The following is a 27,490-nucleotide window of genomic DNA, read 5'->3' on the forward strand; positions in this document are numbered from 1 at the left end:
TGAAGAAGGCGGGAGACCTTTATTTTGAGGCTGCGGAAGATGCGAAGGCGGCGAAGAACAGGCTGCACGAAATTGAGCTCCGTAATCAACTTCTGGAGGCTGGCAACAGCTGCAAAATTGAAAAGGTACAGAGGCAATGAGGCGAGATCTTCGCCCCTTGGTTGAGGAAGTGAGGTTCACTTTCGAGGAGAGGGAGAAGCTAGCTCCGGCCAATATCCGAACCGCTGAGATCAGGGCTAACCGGATGATGGTTGAGGAGATCTCTAGGGGAGAGATCCAAGATATGGAAGCTGCGCTCGGATTCCTAAGAGCTGATGAGGAAGAGGCTGACAGAAAAGTTTCGCAGGTAACTCCCCGTGACCTCGACCTTTCTGCATTTTCAGACCTTTTGACGGATACGCCCGAGCTTTTGTGCGACGAACATCCTTTGAGCGTCACAATCGACGAGTCCAGCACTAATCTCGGACAAATGTCGAAGTAGGGGATGGACGATTTCTTGGTGAATACCAGGTCAGAGACGGAGCTTGCAGAGATGGGCTTGGTCTTTTTTGAAGCGGCATCGGATCCTCCTCTCCCTACTCAATAGTTTTTATCCCGGGGTTGTTTTGGCACAAGTTGCCCCCCATTTGTTGTTTTTCTTTTTGAACTTATTTTGGAGTTTATTGGTCGTGGTGACCACTCCGTACTCGCGTATTTTGGGACAAAGAATTTTTACCTTCTGCGAACTTTGGTTTTAACTGATACGAGCAAAATAAGTACGAAGTGAGGACTTCGGTTTTGATTAGAGTTCGTGAAATTTAACCTCAGCTTCTAATGATAAATAAAACTGAGTACGAAGTGGAAACTTCGGTTCTAATTAGAATTCACGAAATCAAACCTCAACTTTAAAGCTGAGTACGAAATGAATACTTCAGCTTTAATTTGATAAGTAAAGCTGGGTACGAAGTGAGTACTTCGGTTCAGAATTCGCGAAGTTGAACCTCGGCTTTCATCGATTTCAATTTGCAAAGTCAGACCTCGGCTTTTTTTTTTTTTTTTTTTGGTGTGAACCATTGTTAATAAAAAGTTTCGGAAACTTTTGATTTTATTAATATGGATAACTGGACCCGAAGCGGGCTGCCTACGTACCCTTATCGGGATCAAGCTAAACATAGTTCGATACAATGAAATTAACTGTAAAAGAGTTTAAGATGTAAAGAGTTCCAGGACCTCGGAACTAGTTTTCCCTTCGAATCCTCGAGCTGATAAACTCCATTTCGGACTTCGCGAGTAATTCTGTACGGTCCTTCCCAGTTGATTCCCAGCTTCCCTGCATTGAGCTCCTCGGTGTTCTCGTAGACCTTTCGGAGGACTAGGTCGCCAACCGCCAAGGGCCTGCCTCGGATTTTGGAATTGTAATACCGGGCTACTGCGTTCTGGTAGTTCTAGATCAGAGCTGAGGCCTGATCCTGACGCTCATTGATTGTATCGAGGGTATCCTGTAAAAATTCCTCATTCTCCTCCGCTCGGGGTGGGTTTAGCGAGGTACGGACTCCAGGAACCTCTATGTTAGCTGGGACTACGGCATCGACTCCATAAACGAGGGAAAAAGGTGTTTCATTTGTGGCCCGACGGGGTGTTGTTCGGATTGCCCAAAGAACGCCCTGCAGCTCATCCGGCCAGCGCCCTTTGCGAGAATCGAGCCGTTTCTTCAAGTTAGCTAGTATGACCTTATTCATTGCCTCGGCTTGTCCATGACCTTGCGGGTAACGAGGAGTTGACTTATTGAGTCGAATCTTCCATTTCGCGCAAAACCCTTCGAAGTGCGAGGAGATGAACTGCGGACCATTGTTGGAGAAAATTTCGTGATGGACACCGTAGCGATAGATTATGCTTTTTAGCACGAACTGCTCTACTTCTTCATTCGTTACTTTCGCGTAGGCCGCTGCTTCTACCCACTTGGAGAAATAGTCAGTAAGAGCGAGCACGTACTGAACTCCTCTTGGTCCCCGATATAAAGGGCCAATAATGTCCATGGACCACCTCATGAACGGGTAAGGTGCGGACACCGACGATAGGAGCTCGGTAGGTTGATGGATTGAAGGGGCATGCTTTTGACATTTCTCACAAGTTCGAGAATAGTTTCGCAGTCAGTGACCATAGTTAGCCAGAAATAGCCTTGCTTTTTGATTTTGAAGGCCAGAGTCCGTCCTCCGGAGTGATTCCCATTGGGACCGTCGTGAACAGCTCGCATCAGCATCACGGGCTCTTTTCCAGGAACACATGTTAGATAGGGACCAGCTACACTTCAGCGTAGGAATACTTCGTTGTGGATGCAATACCGTGCACTGACAATTTTGAGTTTCCTGGCTGCCCATTTGTCGGCTGGGAGTTCTTTTTTTTCCAAGTAAGCCCAGATCGGGCTCCGCCAGTCTCGTGCCCCCCAATTGTTAGTGCTCGTACTGCTCGAAGTGGAGTGCGGGATGACGGCTTGGTCGTCGACTAGTGAGCTCGATGATTCCGGAGTTTGATTTGCTTCTTGCTCGACCGGAGGCATGACGGGAGCTGAGTCCTTCTGTGGCAAAGAATCTGAAGCTGCCTTGCGAGCTGCCTCCTCAGCAGCCAATTGTTTTTTGGTTGCCCGGGTGACTACGTACGAGCTCTCTAGTCGAATACTAGGAAACTCGATGACTTCGACGGGGATAATTCTTGTCAGAGCTGCTATGGCGTCCGCAGCGGAATTTTCACTTCGTGGAATCTTAGTGATTTCAAAATCCTCGAACTTAGTTACTAATTCCCGAGCTGTGGACAAATAAGCCTCCATACGACCATCCTTAGTCTCGTACGCTCCTAGGAACTGGTTGGTGACCAGCTGCGAATCGCAAAAAGCTCGGAGCTTTCGGACACCAATCCCTACTGCAAGGCGTAAGCCAGCGAGGAAGGACTCATATTCGGCTTCATTGTTTGATGCACTGAAAGCCAAGCGAAATGATTGCTCGATTACTTCTCCAGTAGGAGAAGTGAGACGGACCCCAATTCCTGCTCCCGATCTGGAAGATGCTCCATCTACATGCAATGTCCATGGGACCTCGATATTGTCATTGACCGTAGAGGCTAGTGGGAGTTCGATCAGGAAGTTTGCCAGCACTTGCGCCTTAGCACAGGTTTGAGTCTGGAACTCGATGTCGTATTCACTCAGCTCGATAGACCATTTAGCTAATCTCCCAGACTGGCTTGGACTATGCAACACCGTCCGAAGTGGTTGCGTCGTTAGGATTATGATTGTATGGGACTGAAAGTAAGGTCGCAGTTTTCTTGCCGAAGTAACTACTGACATAGAAAATTGGTCGCTGCTCCCCCCCTTTCTTCCCGAACCAAGACTCCACTTACTGCGCTGTCCGAAACAGCTACGTAAAGGAAAAGTGGCTCTCCGAATTCAGGTTTAGCCAAGACCGGAGGTTCAGACAAGTAAGTTTTCAGCTGAGCGAATGCTTCTTCGCACTTCGTAGAACGGGAGGCACTTGGTAGAACGGGAGGCACTTGTCTGTAGACCGGGAGATGAAGCGGTTGAGGGCGGCGATCCGTCCGTTAAGACGTTGCACTTTGCGTAAATTCCTAGGAGAACTCATTGATAAGAAAGCGTTAATTTGCCTCGGGTTTGGTTCAATTCCTCGTTCTGTAACGATGTATCCCAGAAACTCCCCTCATGGGACTACAAAGGTGCACTTTGTGGGGTTAAGCTTCATCCCGAACTGGTTCAAGATGTCGAAGCAAACTTTCAAATCTGCGAGATGCGAGCTAACTTCCATAGACTTTACCAACATGTCGTCAATGTAGACTTCCATGGTTTTTCCGAGCTGGTGCTCGAAGATTCGGTTTACTAGTCTCTGGTAGGTTGCTCCGGCGTTCTTTAACCCAAAAGGCATCACCTTGTAACAGTAAATCCCACGGTCCGTAATGAATGCGGTCTTTTCCTGGTTATCCGGGTTCATAAGGATTTGATTGTAACCGGAGAAGGCATCCATGAAAGACATCAGCTCGTGGCCCGAAGTGGACTCAACTAGCCTGTCGATATGCGGAAGTGGAAAGCTGACCTTAGGGCACGCCTTATTAAAGTCGGTAAAATCGACGCAAACTCGTGATTTTCCATTCTTCTTCTTGACTACCACTGTGTTCGCGAGCCATTCAGGATACTTTACTTCGCGTATCTGCCCTGCTTTTAGTAAACGTTCCACCTTCTTGTTAACGATTTCAGCTCACTCAGGACCCAGTTTTTTTCGCTTCTGCTTTATTGATCTGAATGTCGGGTCAACATTTAGCTCGTGCGAGATTACCTCCGGACTGATACGAGCATTTCATCTACGGACCACGCAAAGGTGGCCATATTTTCTTTCAGAAAGGTTACCAAACTAGCGCGGAGCTCGTCATCCAACCCAGCTCCGATCTTGATTTCCTGATCTGGAAACTTACCGTTGATGAAAATGGGCTCAGTGAGGTCGCCTTTTAATTGCTTCCGAACTGTGGTTGCTATTGAACCAGAAGCTTGTGACTCTCGAGGTAGCAGCTCCTTGTCGTCCTTTGGCTCCCTAGAATCTCTCGAACTCCTTGCGGGGTTGGAAATTTGACGCGCTGATGGTACGTCGAGGCTACTGCCTTCATCTGATAGAGCCAAGGTGTTCCCATAATAATGTTATAGGCCGCTGGTCGGTCAAAGACCGTAAATTCCACCATTTTTACGACTCCTTGAGTGGACACCGGTACTGTTATTGTGCCCAATGACATCGATGTCTCGCTTGTGAACGAAACCAAAGGTGAGAGTGGTCCCACGATGTGCTCTCTCCCGATACCCATTCTAGCAAGCGTGTTGAGGAATATCAAATCTACCGAACTCCCAGTATCTATTAGGATCTGGCACACTTCGTGGTTCGCCATGTCTAGTGATATGACGAGTGCATCGTCGTGCGGAGTGTCTAGTTCCTCGGTTTCCTTCTCGGAGAAAAAGACTTTAGGTAGGTCACTTGTTGTGACCTTATCTCGCTTCGGCTGAGGGCTAGTGAGCTTCCGCTGATGATCTTTGATTGCAGTGATGGAGTTTCGAAAAAGGCGCAACCCCCCCCATTAAGACGTCTATTCTTTTCTTGGGGGCTTTGCTCCCAACTGATTGTTTTGGTTTCTTCAAAGGCGGAGCGTCTTCGTCCACCTTGGGGGTTGTCTTCTGCTCCAACTCCTCGATTGTTACATTCGGCATCTCTCCTGCCACATACTTTTCTGCGAGAAGGTGCATCAGTTTCTTGCAGTCACGAGTAGTGGCTAATGGTTTTGTGGAGCTCGCAGTACGTGTCCTCATCTCGGACCCATTTGTTACTTGGGAGTACTCCACTTTTGGAATGTGGTGAAAATGGAGGTTTGGATGGCAAACTCTTTGGAGAGTTCTTCTTGGGAGATTGATTGACTGCGAATGTGCCAGGTCCGGACTTCGGAGTCGTAGGTGGAGTCTTTTTAGCGGGTGCTTCGAATCGAGGTTTGCCTGTAGGTGGAACTTTATGTTTCAGTGCGGCGGCGGCCTTGTCTTCCTCTGCAATTATCCAGTTCGAAGCCCGGTGTAAGGCGTCCTGAATGGTTGAGAACGGATTTACGGTTAGCTCTTCGCGGAAACGAGATTCGTGCCAGAGGCCATTTTTTAGCGCAGCCAGAGCAGTCGAGTCCGAGAGTCCTGGGATCTGAACCTGGATTTCCTTGAACTTTGTTATATAAGACCGGAGAGACTCTCCGGCATTTTGGCTCAAGTTCCAAAGTTGAGCGTCTGTTACCGCGGTTTCAATTAAGCTAGAATATTGCTTAATGAAAGAGGTCGACAGCTCCGTGAAGTTGTTTATGGAGCCGGCTGCTAGAGATGCGAACCAAAGTAAAGCCGGCCCGCAAAACGTCTCTGCGAACAACTTGCAGTATCCAGCGTCTGCTTCATGAGGTTCGAGGTCTACGCGGCTAGCTGTTAACAAGAAAGTCTTAAGATGACTGGTCGGATCTCCCTTTTCCCTCGTAGCTCGAGAACTTAATTTTGCCAGTATCTTTGATGCGGACTCGGGCTACTTGGTCGGAGAAAGGATTTCGCTTTGACTCCTCGATCACTCGGAAAATATCCGGAGCTGAAGTGGTTGCACTGAAGTGGTTGCACTGTGCATCACAGACCGCATGTCCCGGATTTCGCTCTGCATGCGGAAGATCTCGGGATTGGTGACGTAACCAAGAGTCGAAGTGTTTCCGCCCACAGGGGGAGGGAGACGAATTGGGACTTCGGAGGATCCAGTAATATCGAGCTGAACCGGAGTGTGGCTATCGCCGACCAGCGGTGGCGCTGCTTGAGTACTTAGTTGGGGTGGGAAAGTATTTCCCGGAGTGGAGTTTGCTGCTGCAGGCTGCATGGTGAGAGGCGGAATGACGCCAGTGAAGTCCAGAGCACGTCGGCGAGGGTTTTGATCGGAAGACAGGTGATCGACCCGATCGGCGTATGCGCGGTGAGAGGCTGAGAGGTCGGCTACTGACGTAGTGATTGCCTCCAAATGGGTGGAGACCTGTCCCTCCAGGCTGTCAAAACGCTCGGTGAGAGCAGCCGAGGCTGCTTGCTGGCGGTCGGACTTCTCAGACAAGTTCTGCAAAAAAGTTTGGATAGCCTCCAGAGTTACCTGATTGGAAGAGTCGGTAGTCATAGCGGTGTTTGGATGAAGTGGGTTCGGATATGAGGTCGGAACTAGTAAGAGTATAGGTGATAATTCCCCTCCTTCTAGCGCCAAATGTGGGGGGGGGGGGGTGAGAAGTGTTCTCTCCTTTCGAACTGATTTATGTGTGGAGGAGCTTATCACCGTTAGGAGTTCCGAACTGAATGGGAGTGTTTGAATGCTAAAAATGTATATTACTGCTTCAGAGCCAAAAAGAATATTCCCTCCCCTCAAAGACTTCCCCCCTTACATATTTATACATACCGATTAATTACCCAATTAATGCGTAATTAATTTTACACGATTCTCGCGTCCTAATTAATCCACTTGAATGTTGGAATCTTTGACCGAGCTCGAACTGCGAGCTGACTAATATGACGTCTCTCCGCGCTCTCTTCCTTTCTCTGAGTCTGATGGGCCGACCAGTGCTACACCCTTGGTCCGTTTAGCGTGCCCGGCCCAGGCCCTTTGCCTATTATCCGAGATGACGAATTGTGGGTACAACACCTAGTATGAATAGCTTCTGAATCTTATTCATTCTAAGTTACATATATCATCTTCCAAAAGCTGTTTGCCAAAAATATTATTTGCATAATCAAATTTAATCTTAATATAATCATGTATATGTTTTTTTTATTATTTTTGAACAAGAACTCATGTTTATGTTCAATACCAAATTTTGAAACTAAGTAGTAAAAATAAACAAGCTCTTAAGTGTCTTAACACATAACTCTCAAGCCAAAACTTAAATAACTTGCGAGACAGAGTACATGATTATTACTTTCAGTGTTTTTTTTTTCAATCAAGAACAAGTTTACATGAAGCTGAAGCCCTAGGCAGAGAAACCAACTCCTTGCGTTGCCGAGTTGGAATTTTCGTCGACAATTCCTCAGCAGATACGGTCGCAGTCTTTAAGTGTCTTGCGTGCTTCAGGATGTATGCTACTACTTTCTTCTCTTCATGACTTCCATTGTAATACTTCCACTCAAAAGTTTTGAGATGGCTCACCAAACATTCAGGAACAGAACTTGGTTCCCAACTGCCTTTAATGGGCACTATTGGAGAATCATAGAAGGGTTCCTGACACTAATACAGATTTTTGTGTATCAGACCATGAAACTAGAACTTATGGCAGTGAGACATATGAGTAAAGAAACCAGAATGCATTAGGTTTGGGTAAAGGTACCTTGTTGAGCTTGAGAACCTGTAGTTTAGGAGAAATTTTTAGCATCCTAGTTAGCAGATCCCACCACATTATGCTGCATCGACATAGCTCCAGGTGAACTAGCTGGTTGTATCTACTACGAGGCTTAAGCTACGGAGAGATACTCAGAGACATAAGCACGAGAAATATATTGCAATGAGAGAAAGACTTAAACTTTACAAACTAAAGAAGGTTTGTTTTTGTTTACCATTGAACCCTGTAGACATAGAGAGAGATGCTTAACTGAGTTAAGAGATCTCATGAGCTTCTCAGGGAATTTGCAGACAAGTTTAACATTTGCCTCCACCACCTCGGGCATATTCTCACACAAACACGAATGACCAAAATCATAGATATCTACATAGTTCAAGTACTTCAAACACGGAACGTTAATTACATCTACGTGTGAATCAAATTTTGGATGTTCTACAGTAGATAGTTGTTTATTATACTCATTAACTATAGATAAACTCTTTTAAAAAAGGCATTAAAACATATAAAGAAGACACAGGAGCGTTTTCACATTTGTCCACGACCAACTCCTCGAGAACAGGACAACCCTTTAAAAGACGGCAATGCGATTCTTCGTCATGGTACAGTAGTACGCTCAAGAGGTGTAACGATTTTAGAGACGAAAGCGAAACCATCAAAGGGACATCCAGAACAATTGATCCACAAAGTTTCAAAACCACAAGCTTATCATACGTATACAGATCCAATGGCAATGTAAATGTGTAATCAATATTATCCGCAATAGAACGGTGAATTTCAAGTTCACGCACTTGGCGAGCAATTGCAATCCTTATCCATGTTGCCAAATCATCAGCTCTGGATACGAGACCGATTTCGAACGTTAAAGTTTCAAGAACATGAGACTTATGCAATATCATAAACTTGTCAACATATTGCCGAAATCTCCTGTAAGGAAAAATGTTCTCACCATCGGTAACATAATCTTCGTCCTCATCATCACAGTAATAATCCTTAAAACTATCATCAAAATGAAGTTTTGTAACCATAGTCCACAGAAACTTCCATCGCTTCGACAAAAGCATTGTTCCGACCATATCTTTGGCAGGAAGTGATGACAAAATCTTCAAAAGCAAATCGTCGGACAGGTCACTAGTCATGTCCATATGGAACCCTAAATCAAACTCTTTCAACTCAAAGACGACGACCTCTCAGATCTACCCGAAGATGTATTGGAGAGCGGGAAGCTAAATGAACAAACAGAGAGAACTCAAGATCTCCAGGAGAACTAGAATACAAGTTACGATCTTGCTTCTTGAGCGTCGAAACGTGACGTCTATAAGCAATATATAGGTTTCGAGAAACTTTTTTTAGGGCTAAACAGCTCTTTATTATAAAATCCAAGTTCTCATACAAAACCCTAGAGACAAGCAAAAGAGATTCGATCAAATATCCTAAACCTAAAATTTTCTAATCCTCGAGAAAATAAAATACAATATATAAAAAAAATACACGGTTTAAAACTCATTAGTAGACTACACGGTTTTAAAATCCGCAATACAACAACCGACGTTAACACTATACTGTATGTACTTCTTTTAACATATTTACGCTTTATAATTAGGATAATTTTCATAGAATAGCCCATGTGCATGTTTTTAATCACATGTGGACAAAGTGAGATATAGTTTTCACTGAATAGCCACATGAATAATTTTGAAAAAAAAAAACACCCTTCAATGGGATTGTAATCGTGTATTGTTTAGTTAAAAGTTGAAGGAATCAAAAGTAAAACTTGTTCTCTTCCATTGTAATATTTCCACTCAAAAGTAGAGAGAAGTAACCGCAAGCATTCATGAATTGAACTTGGTCCTCCCCAATGACCTTCAATGGGCGTTACGAAACAAGGACGTTCATTGCACTAACAGAACAGCAATTATAGTGTATTAGACCTTGCAATTATAACGTAAGACAATGAAACAAGTGTGATAAATGAATGCATCAGGTTGAGGCGATCGAATGTATGTATACCGTGTTTAACTTGAGATATATTGTAGTTTAGGAGAGTTATCAAGCATCCAAGTAAGTAGATCCCACCACCCTGAAGTGTCTTGACATAGCTCCAAATGAACAAGATGATAAAACCCAATACGGTGCTGAAGCTGTATAAAAAAAACGTCCGAAAACATAAGCAAAACAGTGTAGATGTAATAAATCACAAGATAATAGAGAGATTTGGGTTTTACTACCGTTGAAGCAGTTAAACATAAACAGAGATTCTTGACTGATGGAAGAGATTCAAGTAGCTTCTTGGGACTTTCATAAACCACTTTTACAATTGCCTCAATCACTTCAGGCATACTCTCACACAGATACAAGTCACCATAGAAGTCTACAAAGTTCTTCACAGACGGGACAATGATCACAATCTTATAGAGCCATTTTCTCCGAAGTTCATTGACTCAGATCTATCAAAGTATAGAAAATCTCTGTAAGGTAGGCATTTCAACATAGAACGACCGCAAAAAGACGCTGTTTTTAGTTTTGTCCAACACCAACTCCTCGAGAACAGGACAACCACCCGATAAAAGCTTGCGGTGGGATTCTTTGGTTTTGTAACCTAACTAAACCCCTTTTTCAACTCAAAGAAAAGACCTTTCAGATTCAATCGAAGATGTATCTGATCACACTACCAAAAACAGCAACAATAACACCACAACGATTACGGGATTCCAACTCAAAAGTACACAGCTTTCACAGTTCTCTAAGGAAATTAAACAAATACCCATCGAATCAAACAAAACCCTAACAAACCCATGAAGAGTGAGGGGAAGAGAAGAAAACCCAAAAGCTAGCGCATGAAGCAGAATCAAGAAGACAGATACTTTTACATGAGATTGAAAGGAAACGATTTAGGGAAGGTTTGAAGAGAGAGACTGAGAGATTGAGCGATGTCGTTGATATGAACGAAGAAAGAGAGAGAGATTGGGCTTCAACGTTTATGGCCCAAATTTAATATTTCAGGCCCAAACATACTAGAGACCAACACCTGCTTTTGATTAACTTCCGTGTGATATGCTCCCTGCTTTTCTTGAATTACTTATACATACAAGGGGAAAGAAACAAGATTGATTTACAAAAAAAGTTTAAGGTCAAAGACTTCACAATTTTAGATGTTTCTCTCAATTTCAAAATCGTTCATTAATCTGATAGTTCCAGTTCAGATTCGGACTTATCTGATCACTTTCTTGTTTGCCGCCACTAAACCCAACATTCTAATGCACTCAACAAGTCAACATGACGTCAATGTCTATATATGTTCATATTGCTAGTTTTCGTAGCTAGAGACTATAGGCTAAGAGAGAGTCACCGCCTCACCGGTTAACGGGTTAAACAAATGACATCGTTGTTTATATTTTGGGTTGCAGTTGAAATATCTTTCTTGATATATATATCTTTGACTGGTGGTATTATGCAAAATTCACGGGAAATGTTCATCATTTCAATCCTTAATATACGAGAACATTAACCGTAAGATGCAAGTTATGTTATTGTTTCTTACCCGACAAGAAAATCGTTTGTTGATCAAGAAATCTAATTATTTATATGATTTAATTTTTTAAAAGTAACTATTTTTTTTTTTTGTATGGTCTTTTAATATATAAAATCTATATAGTAGTTTGATTTCTTTTTATGTTCAATCAGTTTTACACATATCTTGGTCCTAAGTGGCGTTCCCTGATACAAATGTAAAGATATAGTTTCTTTTACTAAAAGACAGATATTGATTAGCAATATCTTAAGGAGACTACTTTGTGAGGGATAAAGATATATAGAAAGGATAAAAGAACAAGTGGGTGTAGAATGATCTAATAGCAACTTTACATGAACGAATCAGAGAACCTTTGTTTACTTCTGTATCCTTAAGAATTTAGAAATTTTGCGATTAGTTGGGAAGAATATAAACAAAACATAATATTTCAGGCTTATCTAAGTAAACAAAAAAAAATTATGGAAAAAGAAATTCCAAGATAGCTAACACCTGGAGATCAAGGAGATAAAAAGGGATCCAAGAAACAAACTAGTAGTGGGTGTTGAATTATATCCTCTTGTTGAAGCAACTTTTCTACCACTTATTTATCACCCGCACACGTTTGATTTGTTGTTTTCACACACATTTTAAATTTCATGCATTTCAATGACTAAACTTTAAATACAATACTACTTGAATAAAAAGAACCTCATAACTTCAGCTTTACTTGTTCAGAACATATAATCATATCAACGTTTACAACATGATCTGTGATAAACATATATGGAACGGATTCATGTATTAAGGAAAAAATATACATGAATACAGTAATAAATACAAAAGAGTAAATTGAGTACCGTGCGTGATGACATATAAGGTTGTTGTTAAGTGGAACGTTAATCTTGAAGATTCTTGTGCCGTTGTGCGTTTGTATATATTAATAGTTAATAAGTGTTTATAATTTATATTAGTAAATGTTAGGTAAGGTGTCTATAGGATATTTCATCTAAATATATGCTAGTTGATGCTAATTGATCCACTAATCCCCTTGTTCCAATTCTACGAGGTAATATATTTTGTAGATAAACATTGTTTGACAAGGAAAAATGTATAATCTCTAAGTAACAGTATAAATCGTTAAATAGGGGATACACCATTCAGGTATACAAACAATTAAAATTTTTACACAATACTGTATCTTTTTCTGTTTACATTTAATATTTACACAAATAACTACTTTTCCAAACTTATTACAAACAGTATTTGAAAGCGAGAATTTGTTTTTTAAAAAGGCCCTAATGCATAGTAAAAGTTTTGATATAATAATTGATTGGGGTTTTCTTATTATTTGTTTAAGGAAAAAATAAGTTTGTCGACAGCTTTACTTGTGAGTCACTAATGGGCAAATGACCAATGAGCATATCTGTTTTTGAAGAAATTAGCGGATATTAAACATGTTGAGCCACTTTGTGAGATTATGCACTAAACACATAGTATTCGATTAAACTGAAATGTGAACACAAATCAGTAAGCCAAAAAAATATAATACGAATAATGAAAAGAACAATAAAAAAGAATTGGAAAAAGGAAAAAAAGAACAAGAATTGAAAAAGGCAAAGGCGCACGCTTAGACAAAAAGAAAGCGATCTGATAAAAAAAAAAAAAAAAAGAAGGAACCAAATAAAAAGAGAGTTGTGGTTTTCAAAATGCGCTTCATTCATGCGCACTATTAAACCCAATCAATTTGTTTTTTAATTTTTTGGTTCAATCAATATTGACGTCATTTTTTTTTTGTTTACAAAATCGAATTGTTTGATTATCAATCTTGAAGCCCTAGTATAATAGTGAATCGAAAGAGATTAGAATTTGGTTTATCGGAAACGAAAACTAAACCAGAAATAGGAATGATAACCGAACCGGAACGGACCAAAAAGAAAACAGACCAGAGTAGACTGATGTCTTTATCGTTTTTGTTCCTTTTTTTTTTCTCTGAATGAGAGTTTCTGTTTTGATTTGTCAGTGGAAAAAGAGAGATAGAGAGAGAAGTTGGGGGCCATCTCCGCCATAGCCAAAAGACCTCTTTCTCTCCCACCTCATACCTCCTCTAGTCTCTTCCCATCATTGCCCCCGACGAATCTCCCTTCTCTCTCTCTCTCTAAAAGGAGAAACAACACATTTCCTTAGTGTGTGTCTCTCTCTTTCATTATCTCTTTTAGTCTTTACCTTTAATTTTGGTTCTTGGAAAAAGAGTTAAGAGAGAAAGAAAGAAAGAAACCAAGAAAAAAAAAAAACAGAACAAAAAATTCCAAGAAGAGAAATTGAGAGTTTAATGTTTTCTTTATGGGCATGAATTTGTAACTTACATAATAAAAAGTTGGTTTTTTTCCGTATTTCATTTCTTTAAAAATTTAGTAATCTATCTATATATATATTTGTCACTGTGTGTGTGTTGTTTGGGGAATAAATGGGTAACTGTTGGTGTAGCTTTGAACCATTAAACCACAGAGTCTCTGCAAACGCTAAATCAGGTTCCCTTTGTACCCTCTTCTCCTTCTTATTTTGGTTTTTTCTTTTTATTTTATGTTACTGTTATGGCTGAAATTACAAGATTTACTTAAGGATAAACTCAGAAATATCTATCGGTTATAACGCCTAATTTATTCAATGGAGTATTCTTTTTTACTTTCTTGATTATTCTGATTATGCTCTGTTTATATTCCCCTTTTGAGACTTTTTTTTTTTTTTTTGCGTTCTAAACTTTTTCAGTTAGGTAAGTTTGGGTGTTTATTTGGTAAGCTAAGATTCGTTTCCTCTCTATTCTATAAGTTTGGACTCATTTGTTGAGAATTTTGACTTACTGATTCTTTCTTCTATTTCATCTCTCTCTCTCTCTCTCTCTCTCTCTCTCTCTCTCTCTCTCTCTCTCTCTCTCTCTCTCTCTCTCTCTCTCTCTCTTTTTGTTTTCTTCTAAATTAGTCAAAGTCACATTTTTAATTATATTATTCTATGTTCTTGGATTTTAGACCCCTAGAAGAATGAAAGTAAAACTGATCAAACATTGATTTCTTTGTTGTCTCTTTTTGTGTGAAACTACGTAGAGTCACCAAAAGAACAGAATCCAGCAGTAGAAGATAGGCATATTAAGGAAGTTCATAAGCTGCCATCAAACCCAAAAGAAGTTGAGGATCTAAGACGTGACTCAGCAGCGAATCCTTTGATAGCTTTCACATACGATGAGCTTAAAAACATCACAGATAATTTCAGACAAGACAGAGTTCTTGGTGGTGGTGGATTTGGAAGTGTTTACAAAGGTTTTATAAAGGATGATTTGGATGATCAAGATGTTCCTCAACCACTTCCTGTTGCTGTGAAAGTTCATGACGGCGATAATAGCTTTCAGGGTCACAGAGAATGGCTGGTTAGTCTCTCTGTCTTTTGCTTGTATTCCAAGTTTCTCAACAGATCATAAGTCTTTGCAACTGAGGAATGTGGGATATCTGTGATCATGTGGAGTGAAGTAGAGTTCTTGGTTAAGCTTTATACATAGCTCTGTAACAGTTTGAGATCAATTCGGGTCTTTAGTTTGCAGTGAGACTCAAAATCGAGTCGAGAATGGTCTGAGATTTTTATCTATTGTCTCGATGTTGTGTATAGGCAGAGGTGATATTCTTGGGGCAGCTTTCACATCCAAACTTAGTGAAATTGATTGGTTATTGCTGTGAGGATAGTCACAGGGTGCTAATTTATGAGTACATGGCTCGTGGTAGCGTGGAGAACAATCTTTTCTCAAGTGAGTTTTTAGAGTTCTTAAACGCATTTGTCTTCTTACTGGACATCACTCTTGAGCAGATAAGGAAGTCTGAGTTATATGTGTATCTCTTCTTGGTAGGAGTGTTGCTTCCTCTTTCATGGGGAATTAGAATGAAGATTGCTTTTGGAGCAGCAAAAGGGCTTGCCTTTCTTCATGAAGCAAAGAAACCAGTCATTTATCGCGATTTCAAAACCTCCAACATTCTTCTAGATATGGTTAGTACTTAGTAGTAGCAATGGATCAAAGCCCTTCTCTTGTCCATTGACACAATTGTTGAGGTTTCATATGGTTGCTGAAACAGGAATACAATGCCAAACTATCTGATTTCGGACTTGCTAAAGACGGTCCTGTAGGAGATAAATCGCATGTTTCCACTCGCATAATGGGTACTTATGGTTATGCAGCTCCTGAATATATCATGACAGGTAAGTAATACAGTATGCCAAACTTGTAAACTACACGTTTCTAGAATGAACTATGCATCTGGTGACAGCTTCTACTCTAGCTATTTAAAACTTAAAGGACAACACAATGGTTTTGTGGTATTTGGATTCTTTCTGATGATGTCTTGGTGACAGGTCATTTGACACCGGGGAGTGATGTATATAGCTTCGGTGTGGTTCTGTTAGAGCTTCTAACAGGAAGAAAATCATTAGACAAGTCACGGCCTACGCGTGAGCAAAACCTTATAGATTGGGCTCTTCCATTATTGAAGGAGAAGAAGAAAGTCTTGAACATTGTAGACCCAAGAATGAACTGTGAATACCCGGTTAAAGCAGTTCAAAAGGCTGCAATGCTAGCTTACCATTGCCTGAACCGGAACCCGAAGGCTCGGCCTTTAATGAGGGACATTGTAGATTCTTTGGAACCTCTTCAGGCCACAGAAGAAGAGGCCTTACTCGTCCCTACTGTTCAGAAAGCAGTAATTACCATTATAGACGAAATGCCTAAGAATGGATTGAAGAAAGTTGAAGAATTGAAGAAGGTTGAAGAACTGAAGAATGTTGAAGAGGTGTAGAAGGTTATTGAAGAATGATGCTAATTCACATTGTAATTGATCACTTGGTTTTTTTCTTCCGTTTAATATACAATTTGAAAAGTGAAAACTAGATTGTGTTATGTGTATTTTGACTAAATACAGATTAAGAGACAGATACAGAGGTTTGTGAATTTTCTTCTTCTAGTGAAATACAGAGCTTTTGCACCTTTGTCACGTTGTAATTGAGTGGTTTTTTTTTTTCTTACAAATATTAGTATTTAATTTTAAAAGACACTCAGTAATGTACTTGATTAAGATCGGTTTGAATTTATAAATAAGATTTGCTTATTCAAAGTTTATACGATTGTATTACACATAAAGGTGAATTCGAAAAAGAGCCGTAAGTAAAGCAAATAGAGTGAGAAACCACAGTCTTGTACTCCACTATAATATGTTTTCTTCATAGAAAGCCCAAGATGCTAAAGTGAGTCATACTCATTATCTCGTCATCTCTAAACAGCATCGTATGGTGCATGCAAACAAAAAAAAAACAAAAGATATATATGATGGTTTCTACATTCTCGTAATATTAGATATGGATCCACATACCATCACAAGTCCGCTTCATAATTTGATTTATTTATCATTCTCTAATGTGAACTGGTGATGTGCTTGGAAGATTATGGTAATTTGAATCCTTCCAATCCTTCAGATTTTTATGAGCGTTTGAAGTATATTGCGACATTTTAGGTGATATTATGCATATTTTTATTTTCAGTAATTTTCAAATTTTGATTAATCAAAATGATCAGTCACATGTGAAAGTCCTATTTCCAAAGTCAGTGCACTCGTTCGTTATATAATAAATTTATGGCTGGACAGACCTGGTTTAAAACCTGACCCGTTTTAAACTTTTGTTTTCTATTGGTAACGAAACTCGAAAATTCTATAAAAAAAATAATAACGTTTGCTTGTTAATCGTATGTTTTCGGGAAGGTAACTTTCAAGTTGCAACCGATGTTCAAGAGATCGTTGACATATGTGATGATAAATGACACTGATTTTGGAGATCAAGCCGTGACTTTTGGGGAAAAACATGAGTTTGCGGATTTCATATGGTTACCAAGCCAAGGCAAAGTGTTGTACCGAATTGATGATCGGATTCAGGCCAATGTTTTTGTTTCAGGCAATGGCTTGTTCAATTTTTTCCCATTCCGTTCACAACTCTCTCTGGTCTTAGCCTTCACCAGATCCTTAGGTTTCTTTTTATTTATTTACCACTATTCACTCATATATATAATTTGTATAGTTATAATATTTCTTCATTTTATATATATGCTTTTGGTTCATGATATGAAATGAAGAGAGAGCGACGAGTCTTCGGGTGAGGCAAACAACAAGTGTGCGAGAGCAAAGACATTAACGTCTTTTTTGTTTAAAATCTCATACGGGTTAACTAACAATTAATGGTACTCTCTCTTGATCGAATGATCTTGTATATCAGATTTTTTCTAACTATTTTACACATATGTTATATATTCACTTTATTTCCACTGCAGGCTTTCTATTTACAGGCTATCCGGTCATCGGACGCCAATGTCTTCCGGTGCGTGTCTAGATAGTTATCATAACGGACTGATTACGGCTTGTCCGTGGGATCCACGCATTAAAGGCTATTTTTTTTACCAAACAGCATTAAGTGTTCCCCTCACACATGTCAAAGATTTCATCAACGACATCAAAGCACTTGTGAAGATTGAGCCAAAATCTCTCGGCGGCCTAGATAGAACTCAACAATGGTGTTCTAGTCCGCTATGTCACATCCTCTACTGCTTATCTAGGGAAAGAAGAAAAAGCTTTAGACTTTGACCTAACTTACTACAGAAGCAAAGATGATCCTTTGACACCACGTCTCTATGAGGATTACATCGAAGAGATCGAGCAAATAGCCACATTGAAATACAATGCCTTGCCTCATTGGGGGAAGAACAGGAACGTAGCTTTTGATGGTGCCATTAGAAAATACAAAAACGCGTTTGCGTTTATGAAAATAAAGGAGAGATTGGATCCGTCGGGGTTGTTTTCTACAGAATGGACAGATCAGATTTTTGGTTTAAAAGGAAACGTGACGATTGTGAAGCCAGGTTACGTTGTGCAATGGAAGGGCTGTGTATTTGTTCGGAAGATTCTCATTGTGCTCCGAACAGAAGTTATCTGTGCCGACCAGGTAAGGTTTACAGAGAAGCTAGGGTTTGTACTCTTGTAAGCGCTTAAGAGTGATACTTCTCTAAACTATAATGAAAAAAAATATTATAGCTAAAAAGCATTGAAACTATCATGAGTGCAGTTATCGCAAGTCTACGCGTGTCATAAGTATTCATACGCGAAAATCATCATTACCTTCCTTAGTTGGTCGAATCTGATTTGTAACGTGAACAAGGCATGCCAGCTATGATACAATTTTCGCCATCACATTCACACCTTCTCTGGACATATGGCATGTGGCGGGAACATCTGACACCCGATCCCAGTAAAGGTTAAATGTAAAATACACTAGCTATAATCTCAAACGGCACTAGCTAACAAAGTAACATGTAACAACAAGTGTGGAAAAAATAATAACAAAATTTACTCCGAGCTAGATATAAACCGGCTTGGCCCATAGGGAATTGGAATAATGTGGGTTAGTGTTAGATATAAACCACCAAATTTGGCTCATCCTCACAATCCTACTCGCGTTTTTCTCGGATTTGTAAGTAGCCGGCTAATAAATTGTGTAATTTTACTGTACAAGTATAATTTTAAAATTTAATTTGATTGGCCCATATGTGTTTATGAATATTGGATTATTAACAGTAGGAATTTTGTAAAGAAAAACAGGAGCTGTCTCAAATTATTCGTGCATTTAATACACTTTATTTTCCAGTAAGTTACAACAAACTATAGTGGATTCTCAATATAACTCAGTCATGATGTCTCATCATGCCACCGGGAACTAGGAATCCTGCGGAGAAAAAAAAACAAAAGTAAATCGAAGGCATGGTATAGTAAGTTAGATAGACCGGCAAAAAAAAAACAAGTGGGCTAAGCTGGGACTTACTTCCGCATTGTGAACCAGGAGCAAGAGGCCTGCCACAAACAGCAGCGACATTGACGAGCTTTTTTATATCAATGGCGTCTTCGATTACTTTAGTACTGATAGCTTCGCAAACGCATTGCATCCCGGCGAGGCGGACTTGAGTGCAACAATCTTCATATGGTCTTGGCGGAGTTGGCAGCCTCTTGTAGATAGAATATGCACATGCCCTCAGACCTTCTATGCCTGAATCATGACATCGCTCTCCCTGAATTTGAGATGCTGACAACAACATCATTACGACTAGAAACTGACAAAAGATATGTTCTTTCATTTTTTTTTCTCAAATTCTTTTTCTCTCTCTAACATCTATGTAAAACAAAAAATATATATACAGAAATGAGAATATGAATTAATCACATTCTGCTTATTTTGGCAGTAGATCAATTTATAGAGATACGTATCTATAAATTAGGGAATCATTTGACTTAAAGAATATGGTAACAATATCAATTAAAGAGATATCTATGAAAAAATTAGCTAAGTTACTCTTTTTTTGGTCAACAACTTAATAGAAATAAAGAAAATTAAATAACAAAATTATAACTTCTTAATTTATTTACGAAATTAAAACAGAAAACTCCTAACTATACAAACCTTTAAGGAATTATAATGATTTTTACAAAACTTGTGTCATAATGATAGTGTTATTTTTTAAATTATAATAACTCAAAACTCCTAACTCATATTCACAATTATAATAACCTTTAAGGAAAAGAGATTTCTATAAAACTTGTGTCATAATGATAGTGTTATATTTTTTTTTGCTAAACTTGTGTTATTTTGCATTTTTGCTAGTGTTAGTAGGGAATTAATATTTTGAGCAATTTGACAAATTCTTTAATGATTTAACTAATAAATGTGAATATGATGAAGTTCAAGCTCTTCTTTAGTTGGTTTTTACTAAATCTATTTTGCATGTTTTTACTAATCTATTAATTTATACCAACTAATAGTTAAATTTTTGTTAAATACTTATAAATCATATTTCTTATAAAATATTTTTTTTCTTGACACGTATAAGTATTTAGTAATCCATCAAAACACACAAAAAATGATACAAAATTTTGAATTAGATAAATTATAAGTATTAAACTATTACAGATCTTGGATTTCAGGTAATAATTTTATTCATATAAATTATGTTACATACTAAATTTTATATTATGTTAATCAATTTATATATCCCGCACCTAGTACGTACGGGTGAAAAATACTAGTATATTTATATTTACCATTCTTAGGCAGTCGACCAAAAAAAAAAATGTAACCGTTAATGACTAGGGGTCATGTAAATCACAAACATTTTACGAACATGTAAAGTAAGAACCATGGAAAACTTCCATCTCTTCACTTCATTAGTAGTAATTAGTAAAGTATAATCTTTGCGTTCCTTGTATATATTTTTGCAGATTGTTACCTTGTTGCCGTGTTGAGAAACTGTCAAAAGAGGTAGATTTTGCACCAGCTGCCAAGAAAGTGTTAGATTAAAAACAAAAATCTAATTGTACAACTTCGAAATTAGAAGGGGAAGAAAAAGTTAAAACAATGGTTGCTTAGCTTTTGTTGATTTGTACTCAACATTGTTTAGGGCCAAGTTAAACTTTCTTTTGTACTTATGTTTCTGGGATTTTGTTTGTTATATATTGGTAATGATAATTTGATATGTGGTTGTTGAGGGTACGTAGTAACTTGCGTTTAATTATCCTGTGTCCGAGCAAGTACTTATATTCGAACAACCCGATATTAGCAGCCAACCGGTATATTAATGTATCTCTGTACGTAGACCCACATACTGTCCCTCGTCCACGCAATCGTATAATAATGTGAACTGGGTGGTGAGCTGGGAAGTTTATGATAACAATATTGTACCCCAAACAAATTAAAGAACCATCTTATTCAGTTTACCTAATAATGTAAGTAGCGCTGTTAAGGTTATACGATTTACAATTATAGTATAGGAAACTAAAGAAAAACTTATTTTCGAATGACTTGGATGAGATGTTAATGTATAATTAGTGAGTCAAATCTCATATATTTTTTCCTAAAGAGTAATTAAAGTGAGTGAAACTTCATATCATTTCTAAAGAGTAAGTGAGACCTACTTGATGTACTTTACCCCCTAGCTACATGCATCAATAATATTGCTATGTCCCCATGTCCACATAGTTCCATTTAATGATTTGAATTTTTCTTCCTTCTTTTTTTGTTCTTTTGTAAAATTTCAGGTGGCTATTAATATCCATTTGATAAACCATGTGTATCACATGATGTGAGGATACAATAAAACTTATAAGAAATAGATATATGAGAAATGATGCTCAAACATTTCCATTACAAAATGGCGTTTTGGCTAAGTTTGATCTTTTGCTTTTTCACATTTGCTTCCTCATCTCCACCGGATGATCCTGTCAAGTGTGAATCCGGAAACACAATGTGCACGGTGACGAACTCGTACGGGGCTTTTCCCGACCGTTCTATATGCAAAGCAGCAAAGGTGGAGTACCCAAGATCCGAGGAGGAGCTGGTGTCTGTGGTAGCTGCCGCCACTAGAGCCGGCCAAAAAATGCGGGTCGTGACTCAGTACTCTCACAGTTTCCCGAAGCTGGTTTGCACTGACGGCAGAGACGGGGTTCTCATAAGCACCAAGTTTTTAAACAACGTGGTGCGAACCAACCGGGAAGCCAGGACCATGACCGTTGAGAGCGGCGTGACGCTAAGGCAGCTAATCGAAGAAGCGGCTAAGTTGGAGCTGGCTTTGCCATACGCACCGTACTGGTGGGGACTTACGGTTGGAGGAATGATGGGGACAGGTGCTCACGGAAGTTCACTGTGGGGTAAAGGAAGTGCGGTTCATGATCACGTGACCGAGATAAGGTTGGTGAGTCCCGGTTTGGCTTCTGATGGGTATGTGAAGGTTCGAGTTCTTAACGAGACTACCAATCCCGAGGAATTTCGCGCAGCCAAAGTTTCTCTAGGCGTTCTTGGTGTTATCTCTCAAGTCACTTTCGAGTTGCAACCGATGTTCAAGAGATCGTTAACGTACGTTATGATAAACGATTCGGATTTCGGAGATCAAGCGGTGTCTTTTGGCGAAAAACATGAGTTTGCGGATTTCATATGGTTACCGAGTCAAGGGAAAGTGGTGTATCGAATTGATGATCGAGTTCCGCTTAACACTTCGGGAAGTGGTTTGTTCAATTTTTTCCCATTCCGTCCACAACTCTCGGTAGCGTTAGCCACTGATAGATCCATAGGTGAATTCTTTATTTCTCAAGATAATTAATACAAATATTGATGATTAGGATAGTTATAATATTTTCTTATATACCTTTGCTTCATGTTATGAAGAGGAGAGTTACGAGTCATACGAAAATGCAAACATGAAGTGTGTGAGAGCAGAGCAAGTATCGTCGTTTTTGTTTTCAGTCTCATACGGTTTGACTAACAACGGTAATTAGTTCTCACTTGCATATACATTGTTGATTGTGACAAAACTTTATATTACACTTATACATAATCACTTGTAAATTTCCACGTGCAGGCCTATTATTCACAGGGTATCCGGTTATCGGATTGCAAAACCGTATGATGTCTTCCGGTTCATGTCTAGACAGTCGTCATGACGGACTGATCACTGCTTGTCTGTGGGATCCGAGGATAAAAGGCCAATTCTTTCACCAAACAGCATTCAGTGTTCCTCTCACTCGTGTCAAAAGTTTTATCGAAGACATCAAAGCACTAGTTAAGATCAACCCGAAATCTCTATGTGCTCTTGAAGGCAGCAACGGTATTCTCATCCGCTATGTCACATCCTCTACTGCTTTCCTTGGGAAAGAGGAAAAAGCTTTAGACTTTGACCTAACTTACTACAGAAGCAAAAAAGATCCCTTGGCACCGCGTCTATACGAGGATTACATCGAAGAGATCGAGCAAATGGCGATATTTAAATACAATGCGTTACCACATTGGGGTAAGAATAGGAACCTAGCGTTTGATGGGGCTATCAGAAAATACAAGAATGCAAACGAGTTTTTGAAAGTAAAAGAGAGATTCGATTCTTTAGGATTGTTTTCGACGCAATGGACCGATCAGATTCTAGGTTTAAAAGGAAACGTGACGATCTTGAAACAAGGATGTGCATTGGAGGGGCTGTGTATTTGTTCAGAGGATTCTCATTGTGCTCCTAACAAAGGGTATTTGTGTCGACCAGGTAAAGTCTATAAAGAGGCTAGAGTTTGTACTTATGTACGTGCCTAACTGATATTCTGTTCCTTACGATTTTGTAATCAAAGCCTCCTGCTTCTTTGTTCTACTATTTCGTACATTATATGAGAAGAACAGAGCAAATATGAGAGCAGAGGAGTCTTTGTTCATTCACGAAACGAAGTCGTATTGGATGCTATGTTATGTGTTTCATCGACACGTGTCGAGTATTGATTAGATATTAAATTATTATAAGAAACTCGCACGCTCACTCGCACGTGTGGAGAGAGAGGAGCAGAGTAGGTGGGTTTAGGGTTTAAAGATTCTAGACTCTTCCAAATATAATCGATCCAACGGCTCAGATTTAACCTAAAGCTTTTGAAGACGCGATCCTCGCGAACTTCACCAGTCCGTTTTGCACTATGCAACCAAATACACTTTAGTATCGAATATATTAAATAAAAATCATAACTTTACAGTCGCATAAATCGAACTACTTTGTTCTTCACAAGAAACCTCTCAAAGTCGCTAAAACCCTCTTGATCCGTCTCTTTGATCGCTTCTCTCTGTAAGTGTTCAAGTTTGATCATTTTTTTTTTCCAATTCAATCAAGTATAGGTGTAAAGTTGGTTGCTTTCAGATTACCCTTGTTTTGATTTGTGTCGATGATTACGAAGTTTTCTGATTTGGTTTGTGTCTTTAGGTTTTGTTTAGAGTCCCAATGAAAACAATAAAGTTATAATTTTTATGTGTGTTTTGTTCTTGTTTTATTGCAGAGAGTGAGAACTATGGCAACCTTTAGCGCAACGTCTTCAATGGGATCATCTTTGTTGGCTCCTCCTTCGAATAGATTGTCATCTTTTGTTTCGATCTCTTCAAGTTCTTTTGGGAAGAGTCAGAGTATTGCTCAGAGGAAAGCAAGGTTTCCCAAAATCTATGCGGCTAAGGAATTACATTTCAATAAGGACGGCACTGCGATTAGGAAGCTTCAGGTTAGTCAAATGATTGTTTTTCTTATTCATTGTGGTTTATAGGTTCACTATTTAATAAAGTATTATCATCTCATTGTGTAGGCTGGTGTGAATAAACTTGCGGATTTAGTTGGTGTTACTCTAGGTCCTAAAGGCAGGAATGTTGTTTTAGAGAGCAAGTATGGTTCTCCTAGAATCGTAAATGACGGTGTAACAGTTGCTAGAGAGGTAAGCTTTTGGTGTTTCCTGTTGTATCTAATGTGTAATCTGGTGTGGTGAGCGATTGCTTTGTAGATTTGTAAAGCTTTTGCTTTTTTGTTAGGTCGAGCTTGAGGATCCAGTTGAGAACATTGGTGCTAAGCTAGTGAGACAAGCTGCTTCCAAGACTAATGACTTAGCTGGTGATGGAACAACGACTTCTGTTGTTCTTGCGCAAGGTCTAATCGCTGAAGGTGTTAAGGTTTGTAATTTATGGTCTTTCTCTGTGAATTGAAACAAATCAATGTTTTGGTTGCTGTGATGTGATGTAAACTAAATTACGCAGGTGGTGGCTGCTGGTGCAAATCCGGTTTTGATTACCAGAGGAATAGAGAAAACTACCAAGGCTCTTGTCGCCGAGTTGAAGAAAATGTCTAAGGAGGTAACTTTGACTTAACCAGATTCTGGATCGTAGATTCATGTGCTTTTAGAGAGTTCTTGATCGTAGCTCTTTTTTGAATTGCAGGTCGAAGACAGTGAGCTTGCAGATGTGGCAGCGGTTAGTGCAGGAAACAATTACGAAGTCGGCAATATGATTGCTGAAGCAATGGAAAAAGTTGGTCGTAAAGGTGTTGTCACACTCGAGGAAGGAAAAAGCGCTGAGAATAGCCTTTATGTAGTTGAAGGAATGCAATTTGATCGTGGATATATTTCTCCTTACTTTGTCACTGACAGTGAGAAAATGTCCGCAGAATACGAGAACTGCAAGGTCTTAATCATTGCTTATTAGTAAAATCCTTGTTAGCTGATCAAAAACAGCAGGAGCTTTAAAGTATTTGTCTCTTCTTGTTTTTTTTACAGTTGTTTATTGTTGACAAGAAGATAACACATGTTAGAGACATTATGACCATTCTGGAAGATGCGATTAAAGGTGGATACCCACTTTTGATCATTGCTGAAGATATTGAGCAAGAGCCATTAGCAACTCTTGTTGTTAACAAGCTTCGTGGTACTATCAAAGTTGCTGCTTTGAAAGCTCCTGGATTTGGAGAGAGGAAAAGCCAGTACCTCGATGACATTGCTGCTCTTACAGGAGGTGAGACCAAAATACTAAATGTTTGTTTTATCATTGTTTCTATAGTTAAAAAAGCCATGTTTAGTGTCTAATGTTGTGGTGTTTGTTTTTATCTTTGTAGCTACTGTGATTAGGGAAGAAGTTGGACTTCAGTTGGAGAAAGTTGGACCAGAAGTTTTGGGTAATGCTGGTAAAGTGGTTCTCACAAAAGACACCACAACGATCGTTGGTGATGGAAGTACTGAAGAAGTTGTGAAGAAGAGAGTTAAACAGATCAAGAATTTTATCGAGGTCCATTGAAAAACACAATGAAATTCCCGTTAAATTGGTTTATCTTGCAGAATATTGAAGTTTTTGGGATTCATGTAGGCTGCTGAACAAGACTATGAGAAGGAAAAGCTTAACGAGAGAATCGCTAAACTATCAGGTGGTGTTGCTGTAATTCAGGTGAGATAATAAATTCGCATTTGATGGCTTGATGCAAAAATACATAATATGAAATAACAATGATCTTAACGTTTTGTCCTCTTTAGGTTGGAGCACAAACTGAGACAGAGCTTAAGGAGAAGAAATTGAGAGTTGAAGATGCTCTTAATGCTACGAAGGTAACATCATCTCTAAGCAAAGATTCTTGAAATGTTTCATTATATGGTAGATAGATACTAATCTGTTGAACCTTTAAATTAGGCGGCTGTGGAAGAAGGTATCGTTGTTGGAGGAGGATGCACTCTACTAAGACTTGCATCGAAAGTAGATGCCATTAAAGAGACTCTAGCAAACGATGAAGAAAAGGTTAGTCCAATAGAGTTGCACAGCAGAAAGAAAAGAAACCATGATTGATGACTGATGACTGATGAGTTAGCGGGTTATAACGCCATTTTTCAAATCATCATAACCTCCAGGTCGGAGCTGACATTGTTAAGAAAGCATTGAGTTACCCTCTGAAGTTAATCGCCAAGAACGCTGGTGTCAATGGTAGTGTCGTCAGTGAGAAGGTAAATCAATCTCCTTATAAAGATTTTGCAAGCTTGAGTCTTTCGATATAAATACTATATGAATGGCTTTTTTCCTTTGTCAGGTTCTCTCTAATGACAACCCTAAACACGGTTACAACGCTGCAACTGGCAAATACGAAGATCTAATGGCTGCAGGAATCATTGATCCAACAAAAGTAAGCAAAGTTCCTATACCTTTTATCACAGATTGAAATCTACTGTTTCGGATACTAAACTGAGATTTTCTTATTTAAGGTTGTGAGATGTTGCTTAGAGCATGCTTCATCTGTTGCAAAAACATTTTTGATGTCTGATTGTGTTGTTGTGGACATCAAAGAGCCTGAATCAGCAGCTCCTGCTGGGAACCCTATGGGCAATTCAGGTTTGTCTTAGGTCTTCTTCTTGAATCCTCTGAATCATCAGCGAATTCTGCAACTTCTTTTTCTAATTTAAATACCCTCTCTTGATTTTCAGGTTACGGCTTCTAAGTTAGCAATGAGAACAGAGTAGTGTCGGAGGAAGCAAAAGCCACGACTTATTAGTTCTTTTATTTCATGATCTAAAACATCTTTTATCCGATGTAAATTATATGTTTTTCCAGTGACCTGAAGAACATATAATTTGGCTTTGTGTTCTCTGTTTCAAGATCAAGTCTTTCAATATGATAATTGCACTGAAGAGTAGTTATATTTGATTTCATGTGGGGAGATCCACAAAA

At 39.3% G+C, this 27,490-nt stretch overlaps 4 protein-coding genes and 2 pseudogenes across 6 annotated transcripts; 4 read left to right on the forward strand and 2 right to left on the reverse strand.

Moving 5' to 3' along the window:
- Positions 1 to 7,493: 7,493 nt before the first annotated feature.
- LOC104763517 (putative FBD-associated F-box protein At3g50710) lies at positions 7,494 to 10,944 on the reverse strand (annotated as a pseudogene). Its single transcript, XR_015588371.1, has 5 exons — positions 10,119 to 10,944; positions 9,901 to 10,031; positions 8,108 to 9,790; positions 7,882 to 8,010; positions 7,494 to 7,781 (listed from the first exon to the last, which is right to left on the reverse strand). The product of XR_015588371.1 is annotated as a putative FBD-associated F-box protein At3g50710 (transcript).
- A 2,172-nt stretch (positions 10,945 to 13,116) lies between these two features.
- LOC104761710 (putative serine/threonine-protein kinase PBL16) lies at positions 13,117 to 16,418 on the forward strand. Its single transcript, XM_010484821.3, has 6 exons — positions 13,117 to 13,929; positions 14,500 to 14,819; positions 15,056 to 15,191; positions 15,291 to 15,427; positions 15,514 to 15,637; positions 15,791 to 16,418. Exons 1-6 carry the CDS (start codon positions 13,866 to 13,868, stop codon positions 16,228 to 16,230), a joined length of 1,221 nt encoding a protein of 406 aa, XP_010483123.1. The 5' UTR covers positions 13,117 to 13,865; the 3' UTR covers positions 16,231 to 16,418.
- A 439-nt stretch (positions 16,419 to 16,857) lies between these two features.
- Positions 16,858 to 18,465, forward strand: LOC104763518 (putative truncated L-gulonolactone oxidase 7, mitochondrial; annotated as a pseudogene).
- Positions 18,466 to 19,053: 588 nt separating this feature from the next.
- Positions 19,054 to 19,665, reverse strand: LOC104761711 (uncharacterized). Its single transcript, XM_010484822.3, has 2 exons — positions 19,292 to 19,665; positions 19,054 to 19,195 (listed from the first exon to the last, which is right to left on the reverse strand). Exons 1-2 carry the CDS (start codon positions 19,599 to 19,601, stop codon positions 19,155 to 19,157), a joined length of 351 nt encoding a protein of 116 aa, XP_010483124.1. The 5' UTR covers positions 19,602 to 19,665; the 3' UTR covers positions 19,054 to 19,154.
- A 1,929-nt stretch (positions 19,666 to 21,594) lies between these two features.
- LOC104763519 (putative L-gulonolactone oxidase 4) lies at positions 21,595 to 23,746 on the forward strand. The gene is made up of 3 exons (XM_010486882.2): positions 21,595 to 22,584; positions 22,679 to 22,780; positions 22,872 to 23,746. Exons 1-3 carry the CDS (start codon positions 21,642 to 21,644, stop codon positions 23,585 to 23,587), a joined length of 1,761 nt encoding a protein of 586 aa, XP_010485184.2. The 5' UTR covers positions 21,595 to 21,641; the 3' UTR covers positions 23,588 to 23,746.
- A 67-nt stretch (positions 23,747 to 23,813) lies between these two features.
- Positions 23,814 to 27,490, forward strand: LOC104761712 (chaperonin 60 subunit beta 3, chloroplastic). 2 transcript variants are annotated; one of them, XM_010484823.2, is made up of 15 exons: positions 23,814 to 24,101; positions 24,310 to 24,525; positions 24,607 to 24,732; positions 24,827 to 24,964; positions 25,049 to 25,144; positions 25,229 to 25,471; positions 25,564 to 25,798; positions 25,899 to 26,068; positions 26,147 to 26,224; positions 26,311 to 26,382; positions 26,465 to 26,569; positions 26,680 to 26,772; positions 26,856 to 26,948; positions 27,028 to 27,154; positions 27,247 to 27,490. In XM_010484823.2, exons 2-15 carry the CDS (start codon positions 24,322 to 24,324, stop codon positions 27,258 to 27,260), a joined length of 1,794 nt encoding a protein of 597 aa, XP_010483125.1. In that variant the 5' UTR covers positions 23,814 to 24,101; positions 24,310 to 24,321; the 3' UTR covers positions 27,261 to 27,490. The 2 variants fall into 2 exon arrangements, with proteins under 2 accessions (XP_010483125.1, XP_087353556.1); XM_087497430.1 differs by lacking the exon at positions 27,247 to 27,490 and having other exon boundaries at positions 23,872 to 24,101; positions 27,028 to 27,165.

This window comes from Camelina sativa, chromosome 18, assembly GCF_030686135.1.
Source record: "Camelina sativa cultivar CO46 ecotype springtype chromosome 18, ASM3068613v1".
Classification (NCBI taxonomy): Eukaryota; Viridiplantae; Streptophyta; class Magnoliopsida; order Brassicales; family Brassicaceae; genus Camelina; species Camelina sativa.